This window comes from Gopherus evgoodei, chromosome 9 (assembly GCF_007399415.2).
Source record: "Gopherus evgoodei ecotype Sinaloan lineage chromosome 9, rGopEvg1_v1.p, whole genome shotgun sequence".
In the NCBI taxonomy this organism is placed as follows: Eukaryota; Metazoa; Chordata; order Testudines; family Testudinidae; genus Gopherus; species Gopherus evgoodei.
In genome coordinates, this window is record NC_044330.1 from 23,798,707 (window position 1) to 23,824,344 (window position 25,638).

A 25,638-nucleotide genomic window follows, 5' to 3' on the forward strand; every position below is an offset into this window, starting at 1 on the left:
ATTAGACAAAGGTTTCTAACCATCAGAGGAGTGAAGTTCTGGAATAGCCTTCCAAGGGGAGTAGTGGGGACAAAAGACATATCTGGCTTCAAAACTAAGCTTGATACGTTTGTGGAGGGGATGGTATGATGGGATAGCTAATTTTGGCAATTAATTGATCTTTGACTATTAGCAGTAAATATGCCCAATGGCCTGTGATGGGATGTTAGATAGGGTGGGATCTGAGTTACGACAGAGAATTCTTTCCTGGGTGTCTGGCTGGTGAGTCTTGCCCACATGCTCAGGGTTTAGCTGATAGCCATATCTGAGTTCGGGGAGGAATTTTCCTCCAGGGCAGATTGGCAGAGGCCCTGGGGGTTTTTCACCTTCCTCTGCAGCGTGGGGCATGGGTAACTTGCTGGAGGATTCTCTGTACCTTGAAGTCTTTGAACCATGATTTGAGGACTTCAGTAGCTCAGACATAGGTTAGGGGTTTATTACAGGAGTGGGTGGGCGAGATCCTGTGGCCTGCGTTGTGCAGGAGGTCAGACTCAAGGATTATAATGGTTCCTTCTGACCTTAAAGTCTATGACTCTATTAAAGTCGATAATTTAGCTGTATGACAATCTTAGCTGCCTAAACTCCTGTGATTCTGAAATAATTGATCCATGTTCATTTGTTGAATGTTCCTGACAGGCAGCAAATGGTAACAAAGGGAAACCATTGCAGTGGTCAGCAGGGTGTGATTTAGCATTTTCAGAATTGAAAAAGGCTTTTGGGATTGTTCTTCTCTTGGCTTATCCATGTTTCAACCCCCTTTCATATTGGACACAGATGCTAATGCTTGCAGTTTGCGGGGCAGGATTTCAGTTTGGCAGTCCTCCCTTCCCCCAAAATCTGAGACTGTAGCTATGGAAGTTGAGGCTTGAAAAGTTGTTACAGAGGTGAACTCCCATTTGAACAGAATGGGCAGGTTCTGCCAGCAAAATGAACAGCAACAACAGGCATTCCTTAGGGGCTGCTGAAAGAAACCCTGTTTGGTGGTTGAAAGAGGGACCATCCGGAAGTGAAAACTCCCATAGGGGCTTGGATGGGAATAAAAACCAATTGGGGTTGATGATGTAAAAACATCTTGACAGAAAGATACTGTACATATGTAGATAGTTAACCTTGTATCATTTTCAGTTTGTTACATTGTTTGTGTTTTCTGTTTGAGAATGGGTCATACTGGATGTCACCATTTTGGCCTCATCAGGAAAATAGGCAAAGCTGTGATGGGGGCTTGTTGTTGTTAGCTGAGTGAAACCTTGTTATGAGTTGAGTTAGAACCTCATTCAAATTGCTCTGTGAATGCACCCTTCATGTAAGATAGCTGTAAAAATATTTAAGGGGGTCACACCTAAAACAATGTCTAATAGAGTCTGCCCAGAAATTAGCACCCTGTGGGTGGCGAGTTCTACTGGGTATTGGGACCAATGGTGGGTGGGTCCAGGGAAGGCAGAACACAGACAAATTAAGAGCAAATAGAGAACAGAACAAGCCAGAGGCAAAAAGCAAGAAAGCCAAGCGGTAGCCTGTGAGCATGGTGTATGATGACCTTAGAAAAGGTAGAAAAACTTGGGGCTGTAAACTAGGAAATGACTCCTTTTGTTCTTGGTTCCTTCTGCATTAGAAGAAACAGGACTTCGTACATTTTTTGTACCTACAAAAAATATCACGCTCCATCTATTTCTGCTTCTAGTTGGAACATCCCCAGGGCCCTAAACTTTGACAAACTGCTCAGGTCAAAATGGGGCAACAGATGAATGCACTGCAGATCTTGTGGTTGTTCCCATGTGGAAGAATGACTATTTGGTGGGAGTGCAACAAAGTCACTCTGTGTCCTGGGTGACAGGATTTTGTCCCCTGATCTAAGATCCATGGACCTCCTACATGCATAGCCTGATAATTATGCCTTAAGGGTGAAATTCACTGGGGGTGGAAGCTATGAAAATCTCTGTGATTGGGGGAAAAAAATCATGCCCTGGTATGGGGCACACAATATCATCAAAAATGCCAGTGAGGTACAGGTATTTGAGGTAGACTCAGGACAATCTTGGAGTAGGGCCATTTAATGTTAATTTATACGATGGATGGAATACCTGTTGCCCTTTCATCTGTGAAGGGCTATGGAGTGGGCTGCTCAGGAGCCTTACATCTAATATGCAGGTTAGGCTTACATTTTATTCCCCACATTCCACAAAATGTCAGCTTATTCGACTTTATACAGGATTAAGGAGTTTCACCCTGAAGTCCAAGTCAGCTCTACATTAGCCTCCACAATTTGGAAGTGAGGCTCAATGTGAAAGCAGGAAAGGAAGAAGAGCTCTTTACCTGTCCTGCAGGAACAGGGTGTACAGTCAAGCTTATGTAAAGGAGGTGCTTTCTCCTGGGTAGCCCTCTGCAAAATCTATTTTGCTGTTCCTGTGCATAGCCAGCAAAGGTTAATCAGTGCCAGGGCACCAGTAAGCTCTTTGGAGCAGCCACAGGGGGAATGTGATCTGGGGTTCCTAAAGAGGAACATAAAAACCCCAACAAATCAGTCAGTGAGGAGAAGATGGTATGAGGAAGTCAGTGGAGTGGGAATCTCCTCTTTCCCTTTATTCACTATAGGAGGGGGAGAGCTGTGTTCCATGGCTGCAAAGCCTGTCCTGTCCTTTCAATGCGGTCAGCCTCTTGGTTGTGCTAACCCATTCAGTTTCCCTGGTGGTCAGTCAGATGAGGAGATCTTGCACCTTCTAGTGGGAAATGGAGAAGGCATTCTTTGCCCTGATGTCATCCCTCAGTGCCCCAGTTGTTGCATGTGTCCGTGAGAGAGGGCAGAGTCACAGAATGTGTCCCAGGGGTGCATATAGGGTTGGGCAGCAGTATAGGAATTACATGGCTATCCCAAAAAGTCTGTCACCTTTCAGGATCGGCACAGCTCATCTGCAATGAGGAAGATGGTGGGGTGATGCAGCTCTGGCTAAGAGCTACACTGCAGAAGCTACCATGCCAACATTTGGCCTTAGTTGGAAAACCGACATAAAAGATGAATGAACTGAGCCTGCAATATTTTTGAAAAATATCTGTAATCAGATGAGCATTGATTTTGCTGTCCACTGATGTGCTCTTTTCTGTAAATCAAGCAAGTGGTGATATTGCAGCCTTAGGATACACTCTGAGTTGACACAGTTGCTATGGGAAAAAGGTGTATAATGACTGACTGGTGGGCATGGAGGCCTGACAGAGAAAGGGTTACCCACTGATCATTCAAGTGAAGTCTGTGAATCATTTGTACATTTCTAGTGAAAGACTGTCAAATAAAAAGAAAACAGGGCTATGATTCTGTCGTCACAGAACTGTAACTATAAAGCTACGAGGCTCTCATATAGAAACTTGTGCCAACTGTGATATTATACTAAGTTGCATTGCTCAGAAGCAAAATCCATTTTGGATTCTGAATAGAAAAAAAGTGATTAAAAATTATCATAGTAATAATATTATACTTTGCACTTTTATAGCCCTTCAATCTATGTATCTCAAAGTATTTTCAAAAGTTATGTCTCACAAGCTTCCCATGAAGTAAAGAATTATTGTTATCCCCATTTTGTCATTGAGACAGAGTTTTCAGTAATTGACCTGCCCCAGGCCACATGGGAAGTCTCTGGTAGAGCCAAGAATAGAATGAAAGTCTGCTGACTGCCTTTCTCTGAGTTAGCTACAAGATTATCCTTCCCCTAGGAAGGAGGGAAGGAAGTCTCCTGAGAAATGGCCTTATAGGAGCACAGATAAGTCCTAAGAGCATTAGAACGCAAAAGAGAAGTTAAAGGAGGAAAAAGTGGCAACAATGTGCAGAGAAATTAGAATGAGCTAATAATCCCGTATCTTTTTCACTGCTAGTCCTCCATTGCATCCGTCAAAGCTACTGGGTTAACTGCATCTTTGACTCCTTCCAGTCTCCTCAAGTGCACACGCTCTCCAGTCTCAGGCCTAGAGCCATCACCTTTGTCAGGATCGAATCATGCATCCTGGTAGGTCAGCTATGATTACCTCAACAAGTCTGCTTTTTGTCCAGACCCTGCAATTCTGTTCCCCCCAGGAGCAATGATAGTGGTAACCAGTGACCAGATAACTTTCTTAAAGCAAAGTATTATTTATCTGAGACAGAAACTTTCAGAGAAATCAGATTTTAAAACAATAATATAGGCTATATGCATGTTTAGTTTACCAAAGGCCCACATGGGAATCTTGGTAGTTTAAGCTTCCTATAGACTCTCTGCCCCCCCAAAGATAGCTGGGGTCTAGGTCACACTCTCTTTCCTTAACTCACAAATCAGTTCACTCTCCTTGCTTCAGGGAGAGTCTTCTTTAAAAGGTGCTTAGTCCTTTTGATCACCCTCCTTTCCAGAGAACAAGTCACTTTTTAACACTTTATAGCCCTTTGATCTGTTGGGTCCCAGCACTGCCAAAACAGGGCTTGTCACTCAGTTAGGGACAGGATATAAGGTCTTCAGAGGTAATATTTTCCCCATTGTCTTTCATATGTGTGCCTGGGACTACTGTGTTGCTTTCTTGATTGCTTTTCCAACAGCCCTGTCAAGATCGATCAATACATGCATACAGGAAAGATTTTTAACCCAGTATGCTATAACTTCACCTTACTGACCAGGTCACAGAGTGTTCATAAAACGATTACATATCATTATTCTTAGATTGCTACAAGCAGCTCCTCATTCATTACAGCAGGTATGTTTGCTATTTATTACTGTTTCTCTGGTATCCAAGGTACTGGCATGTTAGCACATATCTCTTTTTTTCTGCAACACAGCAAGTGGGTTTTACTTGGCCATACCTGGCATGGTCAGCAGCAGTTCAATAGCTCTACAAACTTGCCTCCTCTTAGGTGAGTTGTCTGTATAAATTTGCATTTCAGCTTGATTATACTGTATCTTGCAGTCTTCTCCCTTAAATAAGTAATTCATACAAAGTTCATTAATAGATTTATAACTTGAATCTTTAGTCATAATCAGGCTAGAACACAGTCTAGCCTTACTATGAAATTCGTTATGTAAGAACAAACCAGTTATTTTCTTCCATTCGATTATGAAATGGAATTGTGGAGCCTTTCAGCTGCTGTTCACTGTTGATTATTTAGTCTAAGGGTTGCCTATCTATTTTCATGAAGACTAACTCAGACTCTAAAGATAGAATTTTTTCCCAAGTCATGGAAGACCTAGACAGTTGTCTATACAGACAAATAAGGAAGATGAGTTCTAGCTATTGTTAATTTATTTTGGTTGTTAGTGGAAAGAGGGGCTCTGTTATAAATGAGCTCATTATGGGATCACTCACATGATAAAGTCGGTACCCTATTTGTGCAAAGTGATGTCTCTAATTGCTCAGACCTTTTTATGGTTTGTGTCTGCTTGAGTTAGAGTTCTTTTGTGTAGATAAAACGACTTCTGTAGGAAATCACCTCAGTGCTATAGGACTGTCAGTCTGGAGGGCATCTCCAATGAGATTAATGATATCTGGCATAATATAAAAAAATTTGCATAAATGAGATTATAGATTCTGCAGAAACCTGCCAACTCTTATTCATTTGGAGTAAATATTATCTTTAATTAAAAGTTTTAAGGTATCTTGTCCCCAGACTAATGAGATCTACATTGATTTCCCTTAGGAATTAATTTACCTTCTTAATTCTCATTCATTTTGGTGATAGGACTATTTAAATCTTATTCCAACTCTGCACTTTTGTTGAACATACTCATTTACAACAAAAGGTTATTTTGCCATATTGACATCTTGTTTGTATTTATAATACTCTGTTCTCTTTTTTTGGTTCCATAAGTATTTGTTTAGTTTGTTACCCAAAACATTTTTTATTAAAGTCTTCGTTCATCTTAGTTCTACATACTGTGCAACACTTGTCAACAGCTGTGTCATTTCGGGATATATTGTCTTTGTTTCACACAGAAAACAGATAATTAACTGTGAAGCTAAAAAAATAACTAAGGTAAAATAGAACTGCCTAGATAAGAAAAATGCACTAAAAGAAGTCTGAAAAGTACATTGTGCAATCACTAAAAGATATAAATGGCTCACTGTATATCTGCACACTCATCAGCTGCTGTTTTTCTACAAGGATTAGTTTTAACCAGCAGGGATGTTTTAGATTTAGAAGTGAAAATTGCATTACTGATCTTGGATACACATATATATTTAACTAGGCAAAGCTCCAGCATGTAAAAGGGCTGTGAGAATGGAAGCCAGTACCCACTTTAGGAACATACTTTATAAAAGTAATATTGTTGGCTAGAATAGAATTATTTTAGTTAATTTACACATTTTCTTGTTTCATCAAGAATAAAGACAATGGATCTTAAATATCCATCACTCTCATGTCACAAGTACAGCATAATATGGTCTAACAGTTTAAAACATTAAGGTAAGGCTATGTTTACAGTACTGCAATACGTCAACCTAAGTTACGCTACTCCAGCTACATGAATAATGTAGCTGGAGTCAACGTAGCTTAGGTCGACTTATTGCAGGTGTCTACACTGCACTGGGTTGACGGAAGATGCTCTCCCTTCGACTTATCTTACTCCTCTCATTCACGATGGAGTACTGAAGTCAACCAGAGAGCACTTTGCCATCAATTTAGCGGGTCTGCGCTAGACCCACTAAATTCACCCCGATGCATCGATTGCAGCAGTGTCGATCCCACGGTAGTGTAGACATAGTCTAAGAAAGAGAATTACTGAAGGCTGCCTTCTGATGCTAGATGGAATTACCATGATAAATAGAACAGTTGTTGTTTTGGGTTTTACTGTAGCCAAATACCTATTTTCTTAAGCCAAAATTATGGAAGACTTTACCCACTTGCCTTTTCTATGTCTTCTTTCTTGTATTTTGGTATGTCTGTGTCTTCAATTTTGTCTACAGTTAAACACAGCCATATAAATGATTCATGATAAATCACTGACTTTAAACATTTTTGACCTTACATCTCATGTAAAAAGTGTTGAGATAAATTGATATTTAGAGCTCTGTGAAGCTCAGTGGTTGCTGTTCACAGGGGTTCAAATCAAACTTTTTCTATTACAGTTCATGTGGACTTTGTATTCTGAATTTCACTTTGAGATTTGGGGTCAAATGAACCAAAAGATTGAAAAAGTGCTGATTCAAGTAACTAGTGGGATCTATTTAGTGGGGTCCCACAGAGGTCAGTCCTGGGTTTGGTACTATTCAATATTTTCATTAATGACTTTGGTAACTGAAGTGGAGAGTATACTTATAAAATTTGCACAAAATTACCAAGCTGGGCGGGGTTGCAAGCACTTTGGAGGATAGGATTAAAATTCAAAACAACTTTGATAAATTTGAGAACTGGTTTGAAATCAACAAGATGAAATTCAATAAAGATAAGTGCAAAGTACTTCACTTAGGAAGGAAAAATAAAATGCATAACTACAAAATGAAGAATAACTGGCTAGGTGGTAGTACTGCTGAAAAAAATCTGGCAGTTATAATGGATCACAAATTGAACATGAGTCTATGTGATGCAATTGCAAAAAAGACTAATATCCTAGGGTTTACTAACTGGAGTGTCATATGGAAGACAGGGGAGGTAATTGTTCTGCTCTACTCAGCTGGAGCACTGGCATCACACTCTCCAAAAGATGTGGACAAACTGGAGAGAGTCCAGAGGACAGCAACAAAAATTATAAAAGATTTAGAAAACCTAATCTATGAGAAAAGGTTAAAAACACTCTTTAGTCTTGAGAAAAGACCGAGAGGGGAACCTGATAACAATCGTCAAATACATTAAGGGCTGTTACAAAGAGGACTGTGATCAGTTGTTTTTGTCCTACCTTCAGTGGAAAAGTAATGGGCTTAATCTGCAGCAAGGGAGATTTAGGTGAGATATTAGGAAAAGCTTTCTAACTATAAGGGTATTTAAGCTCTGAAACAGGCTTCCAAGAGAGGTTGTGGAATCCCCATCATTGGAGATTTTAAGAACAGGCTGGACAAACTCCTGTCCAGGATGGTCTAGGTTTACTTGGTTCTGCCTCAGTGCAGGGGGCTGGACTTGATGATTTTTCAAAGTCCTTCCAGCCCTACATTTCTGTGATTCAAAGTTTAACTGGTTTTGGGGAGGAACCATTAATTGGCTTAAATTCATTGGAAAAAGGCTTAGTCTTGGTCAGTGGGTCAGTTGAGTCTTGAATTTGTATTGTACTCCCAAACTAGCAGAATTTCACCTGGTCTGATGATTGTAATTAATGTTTCACTCAGCCCTTGTGATAACCTTATCTCAAGTTATGCTGAAGTTGCTACTCAGCTTTTATTTTGTCCTTACTCTGTGCAAATGCCTATGGATTTAAATTAGAGTTTTGACTAAGGATTCTCTTCATGAATTGGCTGTTAAAAAAAAATTCTGCTCCATCAAAACTCAGTTCACACCATCAGGTACTACCATACTTTCAGATCAGACAGAACAGTGCAGCACTTTCTGGACCTGAGTGAAGCTTTTCAGAGAACAGATACTCACTGAGACCATTAGCAAAAGATTTTATGCTTTGTCTGTTGTAATCTAAGCCACATTGTGAGACAAACCTGCTGTCTTCAGACTAATGAGTGGGCCTGATTCTGCTCTAGTGTAAGTGAGGGCTAATTCCATTGAACTCACATAATGGTACGTTTGCCCTTGTATGCACCCAAAATCTCCCATTCTCCCTTAGTATGTTGTGTACCTTTTCCACCCCAGAAGCTGCTTCACAATACCACACACAGTTTGAGAGTCATCTTGGAATCTCAGTATACATAACTGTAACATACTCTTAAACACTGCTGCTTTTTCCCTTGGAACTAATAGAAAACCATAAAATAAAATTATGGAATATTTTACATGCACCACAGAAACACACATTTTATGAGGTTTCAAGTTCTACATGATAAACAAGAAACATTTGTATATCTCCATTAGCAGATCAGTTATCAATCATTGTTGCAGAAGCAGAACATATACTGGGACTAACCATAGATAGATTCATCATTGATTTCTACAAGTTGTTGATGATTTTCCACTAACAACACACTTGCAGATGCACTTCCTTCCATCACACATGAATTAGAGTATTATCAATAATTTAAAAGCAAATAAATAATGCTTATGTACTGCATTCAGGGTAACAAATGTCCTTTAGACTGAACCAGAGGTCACCAGCTTGTGACATGTATCTTTTAAGCCATCCATAAGGCTGCAACTACATAAAACAAGCTATTAAAGGAAAGAAAGGTGCAACAAAATTCAAACCGATATTAATCTAAAAGATCTCTGATAAATATATTTTATTAGGTTTCCCCAAAACATCAGCGTAAAGTTATCCATTCCCTTCCTCGTGTCACTAGTTGACTACATTAACTAAGCACAATGAAAGTTAAACCCCCCCACATCTATTCATTTAATACATAAGAACTTAGGAATAGTCTGTGTGGATAAGACCCAACTCTCATCTAGTTCTGTATCCTTTCTCTGACAGTGACTAGTACCAGATGTTTCAGAGGGAAGTGCAAGAAACCCCACAGTAGGCAGAGGTGGGATAATCTACCCCTCTTCTCCCTTTAATATTTAATAGAGATTGGTTTAAGACCAAGTATGAGGTTTTATATCTATTCTAAAATGTTTATCCTTAACTATTATAATTCTGAATATAAATAGACAATCCTTTGGATTATTGCTAAATTCTTGACTTCAGTAACTTCTTGTGGTAATGAATTCCACAGTTTAATTACTCCTGGTGTGAAAAAGTATTTCCTTTTATCAGTTTTGAATTTTTCACCTTTTAATTTCATTGGCTCTGTCCTTTGTTCTTGTTTTTACAGCACTGCAGTACAGCATATATTTGTGGTTGGTAGAGAGAAAACAAACAGATACGTTTTTTAAAAAATATTTCTTAAAAGCCAAATCCTGGTTGCAGTGGAAGGGTTTGCACCACTTAATTCAATGGAACCAGGCTTTGGTCCAAAAGAAGTATTTGTTTAAATGGGCTCCACTGTACTTGTCTAAGATAGCTATTGATTTATAAACAACTTTGGCACCACACATCAAGATATTAGGAAGGAGAGGTGAACTCAGTCATGACTCATTTCACTGAATTGCAGCTGGATCATTTGCCATTCCCTTTGGTGTTCTAAAAATAAGTGTAGAAGTTGCTGCATTTGAAAGTCCTCTCTGAGTTGATACATTTTAATTCTTAAATACTGAGAGTTAAATCCTTTCTTGACTGGCACTGTGAGCCAGAGAAGAAATGTTGCCAATGCATCATCTTCTACTGGCATCCTGACACCTGGAAGGACTGTTCTTTGAAGAGGGGGGCAATGTCTGTGGGGATCACTTTGATGCTCCTCTTACTAATGCTTCTTGCTAGCAGCAGCATATGCAGTAGCTCACACAGAAGGCTATACATCCTCATAACCCGTGCAACAAACTAGCAGACTCCCTCCGCCCCCCCCCCCCCGGGAACTTTGTACACAAGCCTGCACGTTAGCAGGCTATTTCTCCTACTGCTATACAGAGATCTTATGGTGCTGCTTGCATTGGGTTGAGGGGGTAAATAGACTCCCTGGGCCAAATTCTCTGTTGGTTTAAATGGGTGAGACTCCACTGAAGCTCAGCTGAGAATTTGACTGTCCCCTCTTTTGTACCAATGCAGCATAGGGCAGGATTTTGCCTCAGCTGTAATATCAAGAAAACAAAGGTACAAAAAGCACATCAATACACACCGCAGAGGATATAGATTGAATGGCTAACTAGAGCTGATTGACATGTCAGCTATGTGTGTATACAAATTTCATGGCAGTTCAAAACAAACTATTTTGGGGGCTTGACAGCTAAGTGATTTGCATCAAATCTGGTCAAGTTTGTGTGAAATCCACAATGTGACCACAGTCAGAGGCTTCTCATAGTTGTTGTGTATATGTACTCCTGAACAAGGACCCGACTTCCAGGGGCGAAAGTCGGAAAGGTGCTCAGTATGGTAGGAAAATATCTGTGCCTAGTTTACACCATTTGACTTTTTATTTTTACCTTGGTTAGCCTGAAAGAAAGGCGGCTGTTACTCCCAAAAGCTTCAAAGTGGTGGTGGTGCTTGCCTAACCCCCATCATATCATTATAGTGAAACTAGCCGTTCAAGAAACGTGTGCATGACCAGATTACCATAACATCAAAGTCATACAATTAAATTGTATGACAGTACAAATCCATAGAAAATAACTATTGTCACTGTCAGAGAGCAGGATTTTCACATTTTAGTAGTCTAGCAGGGGGTTGCTCCCATCCATACAAGGATAAAATCTAAGGATTTTTTCACACCTAAGGAAGATTGCTTTTCTAATGGCATTTGTTGCGACCTTCAACTTATAAGAGTCTGGAGACGTTCAGGCCCATTGCTCAAACACTGAGAATTTACATATATTACAAAATAGGTTGCTTTTCTGAACATTCACTGCAAACTTGCTAGTTACAAAAGATTAGATGCATTTGCAGATCAGTTCCACTCTGTCATATTTCCACTTGCTACAGAGCAATGTCAGAGTCAAGGTTGAAGGTAATTTGAGAGGACTGGGACAGCACAGTGCCCAATTCCCATGCAGTTTTACAAGGCCTCAGCTGTTACTATTTAGATTTAAAGTGTACTGGTGAAAATGAGGTATCCTTTTTTACACCTAAGTGCTTTTACAGTGCCAGCTTTAGAGATGTGATTAGTTTTCTAGAGTTTTAAATGTGCTTTAAGGAGAAATAGTGGGGCTTCTTGACAGTGCTAGTAGAAAACTGATCCTAATTTCAATCTGCACCAATGGACAAATGCACAAATGTTTTGAGAAGATACATTTATGAACAGTTTATTATAAACTAACATGAAAGTCAAATGCCAAATGCAACATGAGCTGAGCAAATAATGACAAAAGTTATATTTTATTCAAAAATATAATTAATTTAGATATAGTCACCCAGCTCAGTAACTGGAATGGAAAAAAATGCAAGTAAAATTTACAAAAAAAATTGCAAAATTAACTGAAAAAAATTATCCAATAATTATTATTCAGCTGGCCTCAAACACAATAACATACGTGCAAACATAAGATACTTTTATTCCTATTTTGATTAATAGAAATTAATAAAGTTCACTACATGCCTGGCTTACACAGTGCATAACAAGAGAATATACAAGTTGCCTCCAGAAGTGGTGAACACCTACTGTGTACAGAGGAAGGTAATTCTCTCCTACTCCATCCTCAGTAATGTGCTAGAAACTGGCCCTTGGCTATGCCTCCTTTGTGCTGCTCTGATGGGCAATAGAATCAGAGCTCTAGAGATGCCTCTTTGAACAGGAAGGGGAGAAGAGCAGAGAATTTCTTGAAGTCCACTAGGAACCTCACCATTCAGATATAAATTTACCTGGGTAGCTCTTAGATTCTGTTGGACGGGTCCTCTAGAAAGCCATTAGATACATGACCTGCAAACTTGCCCATGCTGCCCTGACAACTTGCCTCAAATCTGACCAGCAGGGATCAACTTGAGGGTAGAGAAGGCATGTTCAGTCTTCATGCATACACGCTATTGCCTTCTTTGTTGAGACTACAACTACGTTCCCAGTTAGTGCTAACTGTATTGTTGGGTGAGGGAGACATTGATACTCATTGGGGATGAGACTGAGACCATTAACCTTATTTCACATAGGCAACTCAACAACCACCAGATGGTAGCTTTTGGTTACTACTGACTCTGATATGTGTTCAGACTGGTGACCCTTAGCTTCATCCCATTACCAGTCCTCTGAGCCATCTAGCCCTTCTTGTCCCTCTTACTGCTTTTCTAAACTAAGGGGGAAATTATATCTATATTGGGAAATGCAATTTAAAAAAAACAACATGATTTAGTTGCTTTCAAAGAGTTATGTTGACTGGGCTTGGAAAAATAGGTTGGGCTAAGTATAGATTGGTGACAACTGATGGGGACAGGTCTGAAGCACCCATCTAGAGCAACCAATTTTCTCCACAGAGGAAGGCTAGAGAGACTTACGGTTTAATGAACTGCAGTCCACCTGGAAGGGCACTAAGGCCAGCAGTGATAACCACAATCAGACTTGTTGACATTTACAGCTGTATAGGCAGCTAGAAGAAACCCTGCTGAACTACAGCCCAAATGGATGTCATTTTTGCTAGATATTCAAGAAAAAGAATACATATACACACTTTTTGAACATGCTCTTAAAAGTTGATAAGATAGATACAGTATAGGCCTGTAAATCATCATTGCTTAGATGGAATTAACCATTTACATAAAAGTTACTATTCCAGTAACAAAACATTTCAGTCTCTTCTGCAGTTAAGTGTCTGTGTCTAGCTATGTATTTATAAAGTGCACAATTCACCTCGGTGTGTAGGCATGTAAGGACTACAGATACTTTACCAAGTAGGAGTCTGCTCTCTACCATGTTTTATTTGTTGTAAAATTTCCCTCTTCTCTCTTCCTGTGAGACTATACTCTGCAGCCCTGTTGTCAGCCTGGGGAGAGATTCTCTCTCTTCTAGTTCTGCACAATGGGAACCCCAATAATCCAGATTGGGGCTTTTGGGGGTCTGCAATAATATAAACATTTAATGGTATTATTTTTACTGCTACAGTTTGAAGAGGTTGTGCTTACATTGTGTTCTGAATATAGCAAGGCTTGGGCTTAGTCTGCTCTATTGTGACCGATTTTCGAAAGATAGGACCCCTTACTGAATTCACTTTGCCTCCTGCAATTTTACTTCATCCTCCCCTGTGATTATAGTTCTGTTGGTGAATTCCTGTTGGAGAAATGGTCTTCAAAATAGCCCAGTCCTAGTCCATTCAGGGCCTTAGAAATTAGGGCCAGGCCATTGAATTTGAACTGCTTCCCATCGACAGTTTTAAAGATGTCAATATTCCACCACCATAAATCCTCCTGAAATAAAATATTGTTATGTTAACAATTCTAAGGACTGGTCTACACTGGGGGGTGGGGGATGGAATTGATCTAAGTTATGCAACTTCAGCTACATGAATAACATAGCTGAAGTCGATGTGCTTAGACCTACTCACCCTGGTGTCTTCACTGTGGTGAGTCAACTGCTGCTGCTCCCCCGTCAACTCTGCCTGTGCCTCTTGTGGTGGTGGAGTACAGGAGTCGATGGGAGAGCACTCGGGGGGTTGATTTGTCACGTCTAGACCAGATGTGATAAATTGACCCCCGTTGGATTGATTGCTGCCCGCCAATCTGGCGGCTAGTATAGACATAGCTACTGTATTAGTTTTAGGGTATTAGTAAATTTTCATGCAATTTACCTATTTAAAAGTGAACTGTAGAGGCACCTGATAAGTCAGGAGAATGGCAGTAGGATAGTGAATATTTTACCTAAAAATTACCTAATCACATTCAGCCCTGCGGGATTATAATGGAAAGAATCTGTTTTATGATGGCTGTTCAGTAGCCTAAGTGAAATGAGTTAGTTAATGTAGTTCCTAGGGATAGATGTCTACATCATAAGTTTATTGGCAGTCTCAGAAGAGAGCTCAAAGGCTGAATGGATAAAGTTACTGAACTATCCTCTCACCCTATATACATAGTTCCTCCGGGTAAGGTTTAAGGAACACTGGGGTTTGACAATGTGAGGAATGTTGGACTGCTGCCCACCATACTATGGCCACTTTGTAAGTAAAACTAAGACTTCTGTCTCCAGAGCCATCACTCTGGTATCGTTCACAAATTCTAAATTCATTTGCTGTTTATTTCACTGCATTCTCTAAAATAGGTGAAACACCAAACTATATGTATGTAATCACATAACATTGTTTATTGTATGCAAAAGGCAGAACAAGAGAAAAAAATAAGTACAGACCAGCATACATGAATTATTGTCACAAATAATGGGTGATAAAGAGTCATCAGAAGTGCATGTAAGATAAGAGTCAGGAGACATTACAATTCACCAAGAATTCTTATGGTTTAATTTAGTTAGGGTTATTTAAAAAACAATTCTCTCTTTTCCTTTCTCACTCCAGAACCCATTCCACCCCCCAAACTGCATTGAGAAACTAAAACGGAGAGGAAAGTAGGTCAACAAAGGAAATTGAAGCTCTCAATGGTGATTTTTAAGGTTCAGGATGAAAGGTGCCTTTAGGATTTCAAGGAAGTGAGGCCATGGGACAGGTATAGATATGACCTGATCCCTGACTGCTAGCAGGAAAAGAAAGCAGCACATGGGGAGAGCTAGTTAGCAAGAACTTATTTTTTGGCCTATTCAAGCCCTTAATTTGCGTTCATTGGTTTGATTTTCATGCCCACATTGTGCATGGTGCATGTGAATTCATAGCCAGCCTGTCTGATTTGGAAGCCTATTTAGTTTCTCCCTCAGCTGACAATGGCTCACAAACCAAACTTTTGTTGAATATAGATATATTTTGGATATATTTATATTGGGACCAGCCTTGTAAAATGGTTTTAATCAGTAAGATTTTCAAAGTTCTTCTTATTCTTTCACAGTTAGTAATGCACCAATATTTATTTCTGATGTTATTGTCTGTCCGCATGTATTATTTCTGCTGGCTGAAGTGTCTGCCTTACATTGACAGGAAAATTAATAATTTATTTAATCATTCATAGAACATTATTCACTAAATGCAAGACAAATAGGATATGGGGAGTTTACACAACCTCAATCATGCAGTCTAGTCTTAAGTCATGTCCACAATATTCAACTATTAAGACCCCAAGGATTCAGACTCTGTCCTTATGCAAACTTTACTTGCCTATTTAGAAGCAGACTCAGCGCGCAAAGTGAGTTCACTACCATCCAAGACCATGCCTTACTAGCAAACTTGGTAATTCACTACTGACCAATAATGTTGGAAATTGTAGTGTAAACAGGAGTTGAGTGTTTTTACTGTATTGTCTAAGGTGCTAAAAATGCCCAAGTCCTGTCTACACTAAGCTTCCACTGTTGCTACAAGTGGAGCTATACCACTGGTAAATTATGGCTATGAAGTTTCCTTGTGTAGACAAGATCCCAAAATGGTGAGAACTCCCAAATGTCCATATAATAACCATATGCCAGGCTCATCCTCTGACAGCATTAAAGAAGACTGGCACATGAATTTTACAGAGTTCCATTAACTTTAGAATGCTTAGTGTTTTGAATGGTCCCAATAGTCAGGTACAGCAGGATACCCAGTGCACTGTTAACACTTAACTGCATCATAAGACTTAAAGGATAAGAAGATGCCATTTAAATTAATTTAAAGCCCTCTCCACCTAGCTATTGAGGCTATTCAGCAGGGTACATTTAAAACTATAGAATTTTGTACAATTATTTTGTTGGTTACCTGTATCAGTAATCTGCAAATGGTGCTATAAAAATCTAATTGTAGAATGATGTGCTGATCATCCCAAATGGTGTCTGGGGAATTTCAGCACAAGATTTTAAACAACTTCTTTTCCTTCTATTGCAGGTTTAGTGATAGCTATTCCCATCCGATTGCGAGATCCAGCTCTCTATTATGCTTCAATATGGACTTTGCGGTTGATATTTCACTACTGATTGATCATCAGTAGCAAATGAGCTCTGCTCACACAGGTACATCCCAGTTTTTACATTACTGAATGATTTTATAACTTTTCAGAATACCCTGAAGTTGTAAAAATGCAATTATAAAACAAATACATCTAATTCAAAATAAAAACATTAACAACATTATGGAACTGTGCAATTTTGGATAATGCAGGAATTTTGAGCTGAACATGGCTTGGAAATTGAACATTATAATTATTTATAAAAGACATACAAGTAAATTAGAAAGAGGACAATGCCAAATAGAGAACTTTTGAAAATACTCATTTTGACCACTGCTTCTTTGACCATTAATGCAGCTTCTCTTCATTTAGTTGCAGGAGACTTAATACATTTAAAAGTAAACAGTTATTTTAAACATGTCCCAATGAGACTTTCACTGTTGTTAAAAATAAAAACTGCATCCCAACATATTTTAATCCCTCCTTTTCCCCTGAAAAAAGGTATAATCTACCCAAGAGTAGATCTCTACAATGTCTTTTTGAACAGGTCTGGGTTATGGAGAGGTAATATTGAAAAAGTGACTGCACATGCCCACGGCTTGATACAGGGTTATTTCCAGGTGATTTGTCCATAGATGTTAGATTTATATTTTTCCTTCTTTAACACAAGTATTTTGACTACAGATGTGCTAGGTACCTCAGAAGAGCCATTTTTTTGGATTTAATTATGTAGCTGACTGATATGTTTTTGGACAATGAATGGAAATTCAGATTTGGTTTTGAAATAAGCTAATCGGTGTTCACTAGAGGGAATAAAAAATGGTACTAAAACTTTAGCACTGCTTTCCCTCATTCTACCAAAAATATTATGACTTTTGATTTAATTTGTTTATAAATTGAATGGTACCCCAGATGTGACTAATCTTTCATTAGCAACGTGTTTTAAAGGACGATTTGGATAACTGCAAACTTTATATTCTGAAACACTCTTTCCATCTAGTTTTGCGAACTGCAGATACCATTTTAGTCTTGTTCAATATACTTCTGTACAGGTGCACACAACAATATATGAAGCATTTCCCATTAACAGGTCACACACAGAGCTGACTACTCTAAAATGCCAAACATTTTAAAACTGTTTATGAAATGCATTTCTTTAAACCAGCTGAAAATCTGCACATTTGGGTTTAAAAGGGATAGCAGTACTATTTATCATACATGCTTATTGAATCTTTATGAGCATGATGACAGTGGGAAGATGCAACAGTAGAGTTAAACCCACTGTTTCTTTCTGTTAAAAAATACAGCCTCATATTTTCATTCTAGTTTGTCTGCCCAAGACATGCGTTGTACTGGTGAGGAACAGGGTAAGGGCCAGGACAGCAGTGGATGTACAATTCAGCACATCTCTTCAGCAGCCTCTGCTGGCATGATGCATGCAGAAGCCCAGATTAAAAGTTGCTTCTCCCCAGGAAGACAGTAGTAGCAATACCACAGGCCCTACTTTGAGCTGAATCTCTCTTGGGGAGCAGGAGGCCTTGATGACCCCAGGAGATGTAATTTATATTGTCCTGCTGCAGCACTAATACATTTGGCCCTAAGTCTTTCCTCGTTCTTTGACAGTCTCATCTCTTCATTCATCCCTAAAGTGCTACCTGTATACACATTATTCTGAATATTGAATACATGTAACTCACAATGAATAAAAGGGGATAATGAGTGAGAGTAACGCATGCATCTCCATTCAGATGAAACTTGTGTTCTCTCTTGTACAACTCACATTTACTTTTTAAGAGATGTTAACATTCAAACAATTTTACAGGAGAATTTTCTTAGCCTTCATGAAGAAATTCTGTATGATGTTCACTGTAATTCACTCAAGCCACAGGACTGCCCATCAGCCTTTCTTGCCGAAGAGCAACCAATCTCTGGAACCACTTTTCCTCTGCTTCTGCCTTCTCAATGAATAGCTGTAAAGGGGGAGGGAAGAAAACTAATTTTAACCTTCTGTTGTTGATTGGGTTTTGATAATACCGTATTGATACAGATATTGCATATTTCACTGCTGTCAAAAACAAAAAAGTGCAATCAAACACGGAAATGAAATACAAAATCTGTGTTAAAAGGTTGAGATTTTAATCAGATGAACATCAAGAAATTTAAAGTTATGGCTTCCACAACAATTGCAGCTCTGTCATATTGTACAGCTAGTATATCTATATTGAACATATGCAATATAATACAGCAAAATACTATAAATTCACCATGTATATCTGAATTAGTTGCTGTAGAAGCTTTATATGTTTCCTTCTGTGTGACTGAAATTTCAAATATAAACACTGCATTAATATAGTTCTTTGAATTAAATACAATCATCCTATGGCGTGGATGAAAGTAGGAAACCACAGCTCTGTGCTAAAATGACGGCAGAAGCTTGGAAATATCCATTAGCAGAACTAAAAAGCACAAACATGAGATTCCACTTAATTAGGAGTGCATAAAATGTGTGAGCCAGCTTTCACTTTGATATTGGATTGAGGTGGGATTTTATAATGTGCATGAGGTCAGATAGAATTCCCACAGCCAGAAATCAGGCCTGGTCAACATGGGAAAGTTGTACTGGTTTAATTAGTTTTTAAACTAATTTAGTTAAACCGGTTCAAACTTTTGTGTGGACACTCTTATTTCCATTTAAAAGTTTCCACACAGGAGTTTGAACCAGTTTAGCAATATTGATTTAAACTCACACCTTAGTTTAAACCAGTTTAACTCGCTAATGTAGCTAGAGTTTGATGGTATTTGGAGGGTATGTCTACACAATACTGCAATGTAAGCCTGGGCTCAGGCTCAACCACAAACCTCATTTCTGTCTAAACACAATTCTGTCTGACTCAGGCCATTAGGCCCTCTAGCCTAGACCTGCAAGGGGGCCGGGTTCAAGCTCGAGTCCTACAGGACTCGAGCCCAAACTTCTCCGTCATTTAGCATGGATGCAACTTGGGTCTGGGCCCTCCCAGACTCAGATACTGACAGTCTGACAACACTATCCCACAATCCCTTGGGAAGTGTCCTTTGTCCTTCCTATCCCAAGACGATCTAGTTGACTCCCAGGAAATGGAAACAGCCCCCGATTCAAGTACAGCTGCTCGGCGTTTAAGCTTCATTTTATCTGCTGAGTTGCAAGCAGAGTGAACCTTCTCCTGCATTTGTAATGGCTATTGACATGAATAAGTCTTTTGTCAAGCACTGCTACCTGGTCATGAGAGCAGTCAGATTTTGGTTAATCTTTAGTGTGAGGTGAGCAAAATATTCAACTTAGCAAGAGTTCTAGGAACGATTGCATGTACCAGAAAATAGCGAAGAAGCTGGCAGTGCTGGGGATTCATCAAACTGGTGGGCCAGTGCATGGGACAGATTAAATGGCTCGAGAATGACTACTGAACACACAGGGATAAGAACCACACCTCTGGGAACTCACCGTCATCCTGCCTCTTTCACAAGGAGTTTGACTGGTGCTGGGTACTGCATCGAGCATTGAGCCAATAGCGCTTCATGACAGCCCAGTCAGCTAGGTTGGCAACCTTCTGACCCCAGAATCCAGTATCCAACTGGAAAGGAGCTAGCAAGTGCTGGGCCAAGCTGCCAGAGTAACTCTGGTGCTCACCTTGGTCACTGAGGAGGCTTTGCTGCCGGAGCAGCTGCAACAAATCATAGGTCTCTCTTTGGAAGAGCTGTTTAATGACTTCCCTCCAGAGGAGCAGCTCATTGTGGAACCAACAGGAGAAACACAAGAAGCAGAAGTAGTCCCTCAGCCTAGTAAGTTTCTGGCTCAATGTCTGTTGTTATTAATATAAGGATAGGAGGGATTTCTGGTTTATGACCCCATGCAAAATTTATTACAAGCCACAGGTGTGTGTCCACCTTGGCATCACTCCCTCTTCCCCATATCACTGCATGGAATTCAAAATGGAGACCAGGAAGTGCATGTCTCTACATCAAGCCATACTGTAAATCCACAGTTCCTGCCACAGGCCCTCTATTGGTGGGAATCGTGTCCCAGCCTGTCTGTGAAGACAGACTCCCAATAAGCAGAAAACCCTGGCATCATGAAATTTTCCAGTGCAGCCTACACTGGCATCCATAAATTGGCCTCTGTGGTCCACAATGACGGCATAACAACGGAGTAGTACACTTAGTGGTTATGCACTCATGTGTTCCTTGAGGAGGGTAAACTATGGACGTGCGAGTCCAGTCAATGGCCACGATGCAGTTTGAAAACCCCATTCTCTCAGAACCAGCAATTTCTTCAGGGACATTGTTTGTACCCACCACTTTTGAGTAAATCACTTGCCTGATTGCCTCAATAACCTCCACCCTCCTTTTATCCGCAGTTGACCTGCCAGCATCAAACTGGTTAGCAATGGATCTTTAGCAGTCTGGAGTAGCCAGCTCCCAGAGAGTTATAGCAACCTGCTTCTAGACTAGTATGGCCACCCTCATGCATATGTCCTGATGTTGGAGATCAAGACAAGCCACTTACAAAACTCCAAAACTATAGCTTTCTTCATGCAGAAGTTTGGGAGCCACTACTGGTCATCTCATGTCAGTATGCACTGGTGGCCCTGCTCCAGAAGGACAGGTCTGCATAGGGGGATCAGCTGCTATACCAAGAATCCTGAGCAACCTCAGCCTGTTTGAGTCTTCCATTTCTGTATCATCCTCCTTTTCCAACAGGCGCCTTCAGTAGTCAGAAAACATCCACAGAATGTCCACTAGCATCTCATGGATGCTCTTCTAGTTTCCCAAAACAAGAGTGAAAGCCCAAGCAAAAGAAGCTCTTCAAATGGTAACTCCTCCACGTTGCTAGTTCTGGTTGCTGGGGGCATGCAGACTCAGGAGATGGCTCAGCAGGGGATGTTGGTGGGATGCGACAGCTTTCTGTAACATGCAGGGTGGACAGTCAAGTTTTCCCACGCTGCATTACGAACCCAGAGCTAGAACAGCCATAGTTGGGGAGGGCACAAGGAAGCCCAGAATATGATAGTTTGACTCGGGTCTGTGTACTGCAATATGGATGCGAGGGCCCAGTTTGGGGCCCAGGTCCAGAAATTGTAAACCCTAGGATCACAATTAATGTAGATGCTCAAGCTCTGGGCTGACAAACCCAGGGTCTGTGGACTTGAGTCCCACTAACGCTGGGGTTACATTGCAGTGTAAGCATACTCTGAATCACACTGGTTCACTAATTATCAAACCACAGAAACTTGCAAACAGTTTCCACTGACTTTTCATAGATTTGCACAGGGACTTAAATTGAATTAATGGCTTTAGAAAATCTCTACGACTCTGAAAATGTAGGAATTTTTAGGGGATAGTGTTTGATTCATTCATTGGTTGTATACAATGTAATTTGTATATTTCTCGCTCTCATTTTATACTGTATATTAACTGGACATGTAATTTAGAACGGATAATTATCTTATGGGTTTAAAAAAAAGATCAAATGATTTATGAAGAAGCAGGCCAAAGAGACTGCTCCAGTTATTACTCAACAGAGGTAACTTTTCAAAAGGATTGGGTCATACTTTTCTCTATGGAATCTTAAAACTTCCATGTTTTCATCACATCATTTCTACTATTTTTCCTCTAAAGCTACTACAACTTCTGCCATTCTCTGCTCAGGCATCTCTGTTACAGGGTCATATAACACAGCAGTAATAAGTACATCCTGGATAAATGTAAGTTAAAAGATAGATATATATTTTTTAAGGCAGACTGTCACTCATTCACTTTAAAATTTCACTTTCACTCAGAACAGTGTTGGGCCCATCTCCTAACACTTCACTGTTTTAGATTATGTGGGTTATGTAATCCTTTTCCAGCCAATGGTGAGCTCATCAGTAAATAGTCTTTGGAACCTAGAATCTTTAACAATCAACACTGCAAAAGTATTAGTTCATGTGACCTTGACTCCACTGAGTAGACCTTGTTATTTCAAGGGTGCAATAAATATCAACACTCTTACATTTGGATGCGCTAAAGAGTTATCATCTTGGTACTTTATGGCAGTAGGAATGTTGCCAGGTGCTATTTCTTTTTCAGTATTAGGCAGATCGACAGTTCCCACTCCTACAGTTGCAGGTTCACATTTTAGTTCACCAGGTTCTGTTGACTAAAAGGAAAAAACAACAACATTTGGATGCTATCAAGGATGTGGAATACCATTCCTGAGAAACACCGAAGCATTATAATATACCTTTGCATTCAACTTTCTTAACATGTTCAGATTACAAGCATTAAATAACGAATCCACAAAACAGTCATCATCTTCATACTTTTCAAAATGGATAACAGGAACTGCCTGCACATGTCAGACTGGTAATATGAAGTGAGGGAGAAGTACTGCCAAGTAGGAAAGCAAAAGAGCAGAGCTGCTGTTTTTTTTCCCATAGAGCACATTTATTGAAAAATTGTGTGAAACTTTTCAAGTAAATATATACCTGAAAAGACAATAATTGTACTCTTTTCAATGGAACACTCAGTGCGGATTAAAAACATTCCATTATCTCAATGGAACACTCATTTGCTTATGCACTCTCTCTTATAAAGGGAAGAGTGTGTGGTTTCTGAACAAAGAGAGAAGCCTGGTCCACACTTAAAAATTAGATCGACCTATGTCGCTTAGGGCTGTGAAAAATTTTGCACCCTGAGCACCACAGGTAGGTCAAAATTAACACCAATGTAGACACAGTTAAGTGGACAGAAAAATTTCTGTCCATCTAGCTACTGCATCTCAGAGAGGTGCATTAACTATATACAGGGTTTTCCCCTCCATGTAGGAAGCATCTACACTACATGCTGTAGAGGCATAGCTGCAGCTGTGCCACTGTGGCGCTTGTAGTATAGACATAGCTTCAATGGCCAGAGATAGGTCACAATTTTTAAACCTGGATGTCTTAAGCCATATTTAGGCACTGAAATAAAAGTGGCCTGATTTTCAGAGTTGCGGAGCTCTCTGAAAATCAGTCCACTTTTATTTTGGTGCATAAATATATTTTTAGAAGTCTAGCTTTAAAAATGTTTACCTTTTATATTAGTACGAACATAAACTACCTTATTGCCTTTGCACTATGATTTGTCTAACCCTCGCCCCTCCCTTTTTCTTTACACCTTTGTGTTCTGACATAATGACTTTTAAAAAAAATGTTCTAAATAACCAAACTCCTAAGCCGGGCCTTGACTATCTTGCCATTTTGACAATATATTTCACCTCGTCCTAAACTCTCATGCATTTCCAGTCCTGTCACTCATCCTCACTTCAGCATCAATTCAAGTATCTAGGTACATGTTTGAACTCTGATACTGGGAATGAGGATTGCCAGTGTGACGTGTCAAGGGAAATTGCATTAATGCTGCAGCTTCCACCTGGCACCCCAGGCAGGTTATACACGAAGATAGGCTATTGACAACTTACCTTTTTGACTTCTTTACTTGATCTGAATGTCTGTGGAACAAAAGAGTCACTTTCAATAGCTTCAATTTCTTTTACTCGTTTCACTTGTTCTACCAGGGTGGCTTGGTCTACAAAAGAGAGGATAATGTCAGTATATTTCAGTGTAAGCTTATGATCAGTGCTGTGCCTAAGCAATACTATCTCTAGATATTTAGTATTTATGAAACATGTACTAGGAAAAAACCTTCAATGACAGCGAAAATATTCTGTTACAAGGAAACATTCCTGCTTTATTAAGAAGAAGAGTGATTATGCTGTAATTGCTTTATTCATTATGCTGACATAAAAATGTGCTACTTATATGTTAACAGTGCCAGAATTGCAGTGTTTGGATGTATTGAAAAAAAAACAGGGATTCTGGAATAGTGTGGTTTTTGTAACAAATGTCCATTAAAAGAGAAAGTTACTTACCTTTTATAACTGGAGCTCCTTTGAGATGTGTAGTCCCTATCTGTATTCCACTGTGGGCATGCAAATACTCCATGCGCCCAGAGCCAAATAATTTTGAAAAGTGTGTCCGCTGGTCTGCAGCTACACCTTGGTTCACCTCATGCCTCTAACTGAGGAGATAAAGGGCAGGACAGACCACCCACCTCTCCAGTTCCTTCTCCACCTTGAATCAGACAAGATCTGAAGCAGAAGAGAAGGAGGGTGGGTAGTGGAATATAGATAGGAATATAGATCTCCACTTACTAAAAGGTAATTAACTTTCTCCTCTTCTTCGAGTGCTGGTCCCTATATTTAAGTTCAGTGTAGGTGACTGAGAAGCAGTACTCAAACAGGAGAAGGGTGCAAAGTCATAAATGGCAGAGCCGAACAAAAGCACTGTTGTTCCAACAGATGCATCAGCAGAGAAGTCCTGTACCAAGGTGTAACTCCACATAGCTGCCTTGCAGATGTCAAGTAGAGGCACCTCTTGAAATGATGCCATAGATGTTGCTTGTGGTCTTGTGGAATAAGCTCTTACCAAGGAGGAGGGAAAAGATTAGACAGCTGATAGAGCAAAATACAGACCGAGATCCATTATGAGATTCTTTGAGAGGCTATAGCCCGACCATTTTCACTTCTGTGACAAATAGTCCAGGGGATTTCTATATTGTTTTCGTTCTCTGCAGGTAAAAGGCTAAGGCTTGCTGAATGTCAAGGGACTGGAACCTCCTTTCTTCTGACAATGTGTGAGGTTTTGAGATGAACATAGGTAAGTGGATAGATTGGTTCAGGTGAAACTCGGACTATTTTGGGGGTGAATTTAGGGTGTAAATGCAATGAAACTTTGTCCTTATGGAATAGCGTAAGGAGGATCCACCATCAATGCCCAGACTCATCAATCCTCTCAACTGAGGTGATGGCTACTAGGAATGTGACCTTCATGGATAGGGAACACATGGAACAAGAAGCTAATGGTTCAAAAGAAGGCTCAGTAAGTACTGAGAGAACAAGTTTAAATCTCCATGGAGGAATATGCGTTTTTTAATAGGCAGAAAAGTTCTGATTAGGGCTTTCCAGAATTTGCTCATCAGA

General features: G+C 39.8%; 1 protein-coding gene across 1 annotated transcript in view; it reads right to left on the minus strand.

The window, feature by feature from the left end:
- Positions 1-14,865: 14,865 nt before the first annotated feature.
- Positions 14,866-25,638, minus strand: part of RSRC1 (arginine and serine rich coiled-coil 1) — a 349,528-nt gene continuing 338,755 nt past the window's right edge. The window contains exons 8-10 of the mRNA XM_030574477.1: positions 24,079-24,185; positions 22,630-22,776; positions 14,866-18,574 (exon numbers count right to left, since the gene is read on the minus strand). Of these exons, the coding sequence (XP_030430337.1) occupies positions 18,482-18,574; positions 22,630-22,776; positions 24,079-24,185 (347 nt within the window). The 3' untranslated portion in view covers positions 14,866-18,481. The remainder of the gene's footprint in view (positions 18,575-22,629; positions 22,777-24,078; positions 24,186-25,638) is intronic.